The sequence below is a fragment of the Clarias gariepinus genome, chromosome 14 (genome assembly GCF_024256425.1).
Source record: "Clarias gariepinus isolate MV-2021 ecotype Netherlands chromosome 14, CGAR_prim_01v2, whole genome shotgun sequence".
Taxonomy (NCBI): domain Eukaryota; kingdom Metazoa; phylum Chordata; class Actinopteri; order Siluriformes; family Clariidae; genus Clarias; species Clarias gariepinus.
The window spans coordinates 10,413,583-10,423,127 of NC_071113.1; the positions used below are offsets into that span (position 1 = coordinate 10,413,583).

The 9,545-nt window shown below is 37.0% G+C and overlaps 1 protein-coding gene across 4 annotated transcripts in view; it reads left to right on the forward strand.

The window, feature by feature from the left end:
• myof (myoferlin) overlaps positions 1–9,055 on the forward strand; it is a 32,211-nt gene extending 23,156 nt beyond the window's left edge. For 2 of the 4 annotated variants that reach the window (XM_053510954.1, XM_053510955.1), the window contains exons 32-55: positions 89–166; positions 274–455; positions 610–768; positions 866–967; positions 1,140–1,301; positions 1,410–1,575; positions 1,670–1,740; positions 1,838–1,894; positions 2,199–2,207; positions 2,302–2,400; positions 2,838–2,966; positions 3,092–3,247; positions 3,363–3,454; positions 3,576–3,746; positions 4,385–4,533; positions 4,629–4,768; positions 4,854–4,942; positions 5,033–5,128; positions 5,640–5,781; positions 6,610–6,709; positions 6,796–6,986; positions 8,327–8,436; positions 8,521–8,668; positions 8,771–9,055. In XM_053510954.1, coding sequence (XP_053366929.1) covers positions 89–166; positions 274–455; positions 610–768; positions 866–967; positions 1,140–1,301; positions 1,410–1,575; positions 1,670–1,740; positions 1,838–1,894; positions 2,199–2,207; positions 2,302–2,400; positions 2,838–2,966; positions 3,092–3,247; positions 3,363–3,454; positions 3,576–3,746; positions 4,385–4,533; positions 4,629–4,768; positions 4,854–4,942; positions 5,033–5,128; positions 5,640–5,781; positions 6,610–6,709; positions 6,796–6,986; positions 8,327–8,436; positions 8,521–8,668; positions 8,771–8,809 — 2,837 coding nt within the window. In that variant the 3' untranslated portion in view covers positions 8,810–9,055. The remainder of the gene's footprint in view (positions 1–88; positions 167–273; positions 456–609; positions 769–865; positions 968–1,139; positions 1,302–1,409; positions 1,576–1,669; positions 1,741–1,837; positions 1,895–2,198; positions 2,208–2,301; positions 2,401–2,837; positions 2,967–3,091; positions 3,248–3,362; positions 3,455–3,575; positions 3,747–4,384; positions 4,534–4,628; positions 4,769–4,853; positions 4,943–5,032; positions 5,129–5,639; positions 5,782–6,609; positions 6,710–6,795; positions 6,987–8,326; positions 8,437–8,520; positions 8,669–8,770) is intronic. The other 2 variants (XM_053510952.1, XM_053510953.1) reach the window with 1 other exon arrangement.
• The last annotated feature ends 490 nt before the right edge of the window (positions 9,056–9,545 follow it).

A 9,545-nucleotide genomic window follows, 5' to 3' on the forward strand; every position in this document is an offset into this window, starting at 1 on the left:
TAAATATATATAACAATAATAATAATAATAATAATAATAAATGACTCACATACACCTTTTAAGAATTTTCAGTTTTCTGTTATTGCAGGATCCTATGAATACCACCTACGGGTTTATGTTTACCAGGCCAGAAACCTGCTTGCCTTGGATCAAGACAGTTTCTCAGGTAATTTATCTGATTTCGTGGTTGTTTTTAATGTTAATAAAGTGTTTTTTTTGTGTGTTTTTTTTGTGTGATGACCCTTAAGTTCTTTTTTGACGGCTTGATTACAGATCCATATGTGCATGTGTCATTCTTACACATGAGCCAGACCACAGAAATAATCAAGTCCAACTTGAGCCCGACCTGGGATCAAACTCTTATCTTCAACAAAGTGCCAATCTTTGGAGATCCCCAAACCATTGCTCGCAATCCACCTCTAGTTGTTTTGGAGATATTTGACTGTGACCAAGTGGTTTGTCCTTTTTCACTTTCTAAATTATTTTAACAAGTGTAAGGGAATCCAGAATTTAAACATTTTGAAAAGTTAAATGGAGTGAATACTTAATCAGTGGACTTTATTGTAATATAAGTTCAGGCATACTTTAATATGAACATGCATGTTCCAGGGCAAAGACGAGCTGTTGGGCAGAAGTAGCTGCCTGCCTTTAGTGAAACTGAACCCAGTCATGGATATATCTCCTAAGCTTCTCTGGTACCCCGTCATAAACAAGGAAGTGGCTGCTGGACAAATCCTGGTTTCTGCTGAACTTATTTTAAGAAACAAGGTACCAGTATCCAATTCCTGCTAAGGAAGTATAAACCATCTTAAATATATACTTAGTCTGTGTAGTTGTAATGTAATATTTCTGTGATTTTCTTCAGGGAAATGAGACTGAACTTCCCCTTGTCCCACCAAAGAGAGGAGACATGCTGTTCATGGTGCCTCAGGGGGTTCGTCCTGTAGTGCAGCTCACTATGATAGAGGTAAACTATGATTTAAATCATTTTGAACTTACATACAGTATGCTACAATATTTGTTATTTGATTTATGTTAGGACTTTTGCGACCATATTTGAGTCTGTAGCATGTTTTGTATTGTAAAAAACGTTGCAATTATTAGTCTAGTTTTTAAATTACTTGATGTTGTTCGTGTAGATTCTGGCATGGGGGTTGCGCAACATGAAGACCTACCAGTTGGCACCTGTGACCTCCCCGAGCTTGGTGGTGGAGTGTGGAGGCGAGCGGATTCAGTCAGCAGTCATCAGAAACATGAAAAAGAGCCCCAACTTCCCTGGAAGTGTTCTACAGTTGAAAGTGGTAAGATGTTATTTTTTGTGTGGATTTTTTTTTTTTTTTTGAGAGAGCAAACTCTTTTGTATGCTAATGAAATACGACTCTGAAGCAATTTGTTACTTGATCCTGAAGCTCTTGCCCAAGGACGAGATGTACACACCTCCAATTGTGCTGAAAGTTATTGATCATAGGCCATTTGGGAGGAAGCCTGTAGTAGGTCAGTGCACTATTGACTCACTGGAAGAGTACAGATGTGACCCGTATAGCACTGTGGCTGAAGTGGCTATGTCATCGAAAGGTATGATGTTGTACTGTATAATTTAACCATCTAAAAGCTGTATTTTCTCTGTAGGACATTGTATTGTAATGTGTTTTTTATATTTTTCCGGCAGTGGCTTTGATGGCAAGGACTTCCCAGGATCTGCGCATCAACATGGAGGAAAGGCCTCTTCTTGAAACACAGGTGAAGTATTTGGCATTCAACTCACTACTTAACCTGAATTATTTTAGGGCATCCATGTCTATGAGCGTGTTTTCACTGTCAGCATTGTGACTTTCAGTTTATGCATGGCTTCTCATCAGCGTTTGACAAAATGGCCCCATCTTTTCCACTCCGTGTATGTATGGTGTAAAAGATGTGAACAATTTGGAAAATTCAATGTTTTTTTTTTACTTGGTAACTGTAAAAACACACCATAAGAATTTAAAATCACCTCAATCTTTTCCCTTTGCAAATTTTAATGCTTTGATCATTTAGAAATTGGGAGCAATCGCCGCATCAATTTACTAGCAATAAATTTTCCTGTGATTAAGTTAAACTTGACTAACACAAAAGCTCATTGTCATTACTGTACTTATGTTTTTGACTTATTTAATGTTTAACATTTCTTCTTTTTCTGTTTTTTGAATCAAACCTGACAGCAAGAGAAGGTGATTTTTTTACACTTTATTTTTATACTTATTAGGAACTATATTCCATAAATAGTGTATATAAAATATAAAATAAATATACATTGTATTACAGGAGAAAGAGGAGATTGATTGGTGGAGTAAGTTTTATGCTTCAATTGGAGAACATGAGAAATGTGGCCCATACCTTGAGAAAGGATATGACACCCTTAAGGTAAGCACTGAACTCTTTAGTTACTGTACGATAAATATCTATCTTTGTCAAAGGAGTGTCTCTGGCCTCCAAGTGGCGCAGTGGTAAAGCACTCGCCCTATCATTACATACGCCGCCCCCAACAGTGTGTAAGCAAGCAGTTCGAAATGATGACGCTGGCTGGCGACATGCGGTTCGGAGGGTACACGTGATAGTCTTCAGCCCTCTCGACTGAGTGGTCATAGTATCTTAATGTGAAGCCCCCTAGTGATGGGGAGGAATTGGATACAACAAAATTAGGGACAAAATCAGGGACAAAATCCAAAAAATAAAAAAATAAAACGCAATCTCATATTCGTAAAGGTGTTTCACATGCAGCTCAGATCACTATAAGCCTGTAGTCCCAAAACAATTAAACAGAGATATAATTTTTTTCTGAATGTTGTATATTTTTACAGGTCTTCAACTGTGAACTTGAAAACATGACTGAATATAAGGGGTTGACTGATTTCTGTAACACTTTCAAACTCTTGCGTGGAAAGACAGACACCGGTGAGGACGATCCCTCTGTGGTCGGGGAGTTTAAGGTAAAAACTTGGGCTTATAAAGGATAAAGGTTGTTTGAATGGTGATAGAATGCATTCTAGAGAAAATATCATTTACTTTACTTAAATTCCTATATGTTTGTATTACCATTTGTTTATTTTTTTAGGGATCCTTCAAGCTCTACCCGCTCTCAGATGACCCGGCCGTACCCTTACCTCCACAGCAGTTCAGAGAACTTCCTGACAGTGGCCCTCAGGAGTGTATCGTCAGGATCTACGTGATCAGAGCAGTTGACCTGCAACCCAAAGACAACAATGGTTTAGTAAGCATCATACACCAGAATAAGCATTTCACCTTAATCACACCAAGTTTTTTTTTTTATACATTTTTGTATGATGCACTCTTTTAAAACATTGCTTAATGTGTTTTATATATAGTGTGATCCATACATTAAGATCGCACTAGGAAGGAAGACCATTGATGATAGAGACAATTACATACCGAATACTGTGAACCCAGTGTTTGGAAGGTAGTGTGTGTGTGTGTGTGTGTGTGTGTGTGTGTGTGTGTGTGTTTAAGGATTAAAGTTATTCATGCATTTGTTCGTCATGTCATTATAGTTTACCACATTTATATTTTCTCATCGACAGAATGTTTGAAATGTCATGCTTCTTGCCACAAGACAAAGATCTGAAGATCTCCCTTTATGACTTTGATCTTCTTACTCGCGATGAGAAAGTAGGCGAGACAGTGATTGACCTGGAGAATCGGTTACTTTCTCGCTTCGGATCTTACTGTGGTCTGCCACAGACTTATTGCATGTAAGAAACAATATACACAATCCTGTATGTTTGTTTTTTTTTTTTATTGGGCTGCATAAATCTTTTTTCGACGAAATTAATAAAATCCAATATGAAAGTGGTTGGCAACAAATTTTATAATTGTTTTTTTTAAAGCACACTGTGGCATGAACTATGCCATTTAGCTTATAGTTTAAAAATTCTGCAAAAACCCAAAGGTACAAAGGATTCCATCCACCAAAAATAATTCACAATGTGCATACGAGGCAAATACTGACCTACTGGCTTACAGATATTGCCTTTTGTTTTGAAATTAACTAGTCAATTTGAACATATCAGGGTTTAAAATAAAGATAGACCTGATATCAGTTTACAAAAAGTATATGAAACCAGTAAAAATGTATAGAATACCACGTTATAAGCACTTCTGATGATATTCTGATACCATGTCTGCTAAATTGATTGTGCCTTGTTGAGAGTTCTGTAATAACATCAATGGCAAGATAGACTGAAGAAATGTATTTTATGTATTTAATATAATTTAAAATTAATCAAATGAATGAATTGATTTGAAACATATTTGGTAGCTTCACTGGGTATTAAATTAATCATCATGAATGAGTCTCTGACCTGCAGATATGTTATTTCTGAGAGAACAGATCTGGGCCAAATCAGTGGAGAGATCAGTGGAAGCCATCACAGATTCTTCAGCACCATGCACGTCTGAAGGGCGTGCCTCCTCCTAGATCTGAGGACAACGGGAACACCTTAAGTTTTAATGGCCGGGAATATCAGCTCTCTAACTTTGGTGAATTTGCAGTTTTTATTAACTGGTGTGCTAAACCGAAACTATTCAGTTCTCCAATTTATTTTAATTATCATTTTTTACATATACATCTGTAGAGGCTAACAAAGAAATTCATCAACACCTGGGCCCAGCGAGTGAGCGGATCGCACTGCATGTTCTTAGAACACAAGGCCTCGTTCCAGAGCATGTGGAAACCAGAACACTTTACAGCACCTTCCAGCCCACGCTGCCGCAGGTTTTTACTACATAATGTTCTCTTAATGCATTACTATATATATTTGCATTACTAAATACATTTATATTTGTGCTCTGTGTTGCAGGGAAGTCTTCAAATGTGGGTCGATGTTTTCCCCAAAAGTCTTGGACCTCCTGGACCTCCTTTTGATATTACCCCACGCAAGGCCAAAAAGTAAGTAAAAGTTCCTACTGTATATCTGACTCTTACCATTTCTTATAGGAAACAAAAAAAACTAATCATTGTTTCATTCTTTTTCACCAGACATATGTTGCGTGTCATCATTTGGAACACCACAAATGTCATTTTGGATGAAACCAGCATCACTGGAGAGAAAATGAGTGACATATATGTAAAAGGGTACATACAGAAGCCTCAGCTTGTTTTATATATTATTTATCAATGTGTTGTACTCTTAAATAAGCACAAATAGTGAGGGGAGAAAGATGGAAAACTGACTAGCACCCTGCTCTCACCGTCACTTGTTTAAATTTAATGAGGGAAAGTAGCGCGGGCTCCCCCTACTGGAGCCTCACAGTAAAAGACATTACTAATGGATCAATGCATAATCAACCCGCCCAGGGGATAATGCGCATTACCTATCTGTATTATACCTTTTTTTTTTCAGTGATGATTAAATTTTAACAACCACATTTAAAACAATGACCTGTCACTGTACACATTTGTAAATAATCACACAATTAAAACAGAACACTGCAGTCTCTGTGATTGAAGCAAAAAATTAACATGCATCAAATCAAATAAATGTATAACTGCCACATTCTAGTATAACTACCACATTCTGTCACAAATGTTTCTTCTGTTTTTTCTTTTTAACATTTTACTTTACTTGGCTGCATATAATTCCCAGGTGGATGGCGGGAAAAGAAGAGGACAAGCAAAAGACTGATGTTCATTACAGATCTCTTGATGGTGATGGAAATTTCAACTGGAGATTTGTCTTTGACTTTGATTACCTTCCTGCTGAGCAACTGTGTCTGGTTTCTAAAAAGGTAATGCAGCACCCTGAGAAAATATAGCAAGCAGACCACTTTATTGTCAGTGTTGGACAAATACTGTACTTTACCTGAGTACAAGTAGAAATACCATAGATAAAATATTACTTAATCAAAAGTAGAAGTCATCTATTTACAGTTCTATTTGATTCGCTGTACAAAAGTACTTAAAATTGACTGTAGTATCAAATAGACTGAGCTTTATTAGTTCACAGTAGTCTTTAAGTCATAGTAAAAGTCTCTCTCTCTTTTTAAAAAACTGCTTCAAATACTACACACCACTGTGATTATTTAACGTAATACTATGTTGACATGTAGTGGAGTACAAAGTACATATATTTTTTGTAGGATGTAGTAGAAAATGAAAATGCTTAAGTAAAGTATCCAGATACATTAAATGTGAACTAAAATACAGTAATTAGACAAATTTATGTGGTTTACATCCACCTCTGTTTATTGTACTATAAGCGTGGTATAGTATAAAACTTAAGTGATTTGTCTACTGTAATTATAGCTTTTGTTCCCCTGGTGGATTAGTGGTTAGCATTTCAGGGTCAGGAGCTCTCGTCTTTAATGCGTAGCTGTACTATTAATCCGTTAATTTAATTGTGCAGCATGATTATATCACACTTGCTTACAAATTGGCACAATCTTGGATAGCTTTGATATGAAGATTAACTTTGGTGATAAACTGAAATGATTGGATGCCAAATGGAAAGTGATCATAATGGTATATCTAATAAGTGTTTGTTTGTGTGTGTATAGGGCATATGAAGATATACACCAAGTTCTACAAAAATGCTTGTACTTGTTTTCTCTTAACAGGAACACTTTTGGAGTCTTGACAAAACAGAATTCCGAATTCCACCTCAGCTGGTCATTCAGATATGGGACAATGATAAATTCTCGCTGGATGATTATCTTGGTAAGATATTATACCTATATCATATATAGGTATCTGAAATTATCTTGCACATATGATAGAAGGTGCTAATTTGCTGTGTTTACCAGGCACAGTTGAACTGAATCTGAACAACCTCATCTCCCCCGCTAAAATACCTGAGAAGTGCAGCCTGCAAATGCTGGATAATGTGCCTAAAACAACTCATAAGTTTGACAAGTCCAAGTCTCTTTTCGCCCAGAAGACAGTCAAAGGATGGTGGCCCTGCTACATTGAAAAAGACGGAAAGAAGGAGCTCGGTGTATGCATAGCTTAAAACAACACCACTCATTCTGAGATTGATTCATGACGTTGTATCACTGCATAAAAAGAGTTGTATCTGTACTAGGAAACTTTCGTATACACCACTGATTCTCGGAAGTATCTACAAGTACCACTGAGCGTATACATCAAATTCTACCAAGCTAGGATACTTCCAGATTGATACCATTTCGGATATATCTTGCTGAGGAATCCTTCCATGGTACAACCATTTGTTGCCATGGCAAATAATCCACTCAAGAATTTTGTCAGGAGACATTCCCACCTCAAGCGCCATTTGCATTTTACACCTTTGCACAACTCTGCTCTTCCCTATTGTTTCTTAACATTGATTGGTTGTTTAAAAAAAAAAAAACACTTCCAAAACCCTAATATCTATTGGGACATTACCCAGCCACTACTTTTTATTTACCCCAAGCCCAGTGACTTGATTGGGCAGGTATGTAGATAGGCCCTATACTAAAACAAACATGCACCAGTGCTTGTTAGATGTTCAAAATAATCCTTCTGGCACGGTCCCATTAGATATTACATGCTGACGGACCTGGACTCCAGCAACTGCAAAACACACCATATGTTAACCCCTAAAAACACTCAGAGATGTACCAAACTTAATACATAGATGAAGTTGTACACTTACTCATCTGTCTTAATGGAGTCTCTTAGCTGAGACTTTCCTGGCTAAGACAAAGAGTATTTCCTCTGCAATGTCTCATAGTAAGTCCTTTAATATGCTGGATAAAAAAATCAGATAAGTGACCGAAACAATTTAAATTATTAGAGTGACAAAAATGAAGGGACATGAAAATAATTACAATAACAATTTCTGATTACCCTTTATACACTTAGGGTCTGCAGCTGCAAGTCATCTTTAATTCCTCCTGCAGATATGTCATCACTGCTTGATCATGAAGTAAACTTATTCTGTGTGGAAAGAGAGTAGCGTCATTAATTACATTTAAAATGATTATGTAAAACCCCATACATACCATGTAAAGAAACAACATTCTTACCCAGTTTGTGCATCGTATTTATGTGGGTTGTTATCCGATTTATGGAGGCTCCTCACAGCTTCCTGTTAGGATTCCTAGAAACTTTCACCGATTCCCGTATACATCCACATACATGAGGTATCACAAAATTTACAAAATTTACTTTTGCATACTACCTTTCCAAGCACTCTGCCTCATACATCTGGCGAACATAAAGTTTAGCTGGGATTTCCCATACCCATATTTGTACGGCTACAGCTCTTTTCATGCAGCGTAACTATTATGCAAACAGAAATATATATATTTTTAAAAAGATGCTGCCTTTTAGGGGAAAGTGGAGATGACACTGGAGATAGTCAATGAGACGGAGGCAGATGAAAGGCCAGCAGGAAAAGGCAGAGATGAACCCAACATGAATCCAAAGCTCAACGCACCCAAGTAATCACAAGCATCTATCACAAATTATTTCAATTTGAATATAATGCTGACGTTTGATAACATATTTTTTTTGGATTTATTTAGCCGACCTGAAACATCCTTCTTCTGGTTCACAAACCCATGCAAAACCTTGAAGTTCATCGTATGGCGGAGGTTCAAGTGGCTTTTTATTGGCTTGATTTTATTGCTGTTAGTTTTACTGTTCCTTGGAATCCTTTTGTATTCATTACCGGTAAGGACAAGACTAATTGTCACAATACTACACTGCTACAGTATATTATAGTGAATAGAACTTTTTACAATGCATTAATGATTTGTATCTTTGCTTTTTCAGAACTATATCTCAATGAAAATTGTGCAGCCAATTAAGTGATTTGGATATCTGCTGTGGAGACAGGCACTGGAGTAACATCCTGCAGGAGCACACATTTTGTATTAACTGATCCAAAGTATTTTAAGAAGCTATGCTGAAACATAGAGTTTTACTGTACCATACTCAGCACGGGTTATTATATGGGATTTAATATTTTTATTTATTTTTTGCCCTTGACCTAGAGATGCATGTGACCCCATCAAACAAATAAACAGCTGTTTTAATAGCTATATATATATTTTTTTTCTTCTTTTTTTTTTTTTCCAAAACACAGATTCACAAAATCTATGATATTGATTGGGCATTCGAGTAAATAATAAAGAACATTATGATTCTGTGTTCTTCATTTCCTGCTGATGGAGATCAACAGGTAAAGACACAGATCAGCCATAACATTACAAAGCAATATATTGTGGCCAGTATTGTTTGCGTTCCTGTTTTGCCACCTGGGCAGCTCTGGCTTCACAAGACCTCTGGAGGTGTGCTGGCTGCAGGACAGATCCTTTGGATGCTGTGGGTTGTGGGGTGGTCTCCGTGGTTTGTCCGGCTCATCCCATGGCTGCTTTATCGGATATGTGGGAAGTTTGGAGGTCAGGCTGTGGTACACTGAATGTTCAGGTGCCTTTTAGGGACCATTTTGATTCATACACATTCAAATTCCATACAAACTTAAATAATTCTTTTGATTGTGTAAAGCTGCTTTGGGACAATGCCAATTGTTAAAAGCGCTGTACAA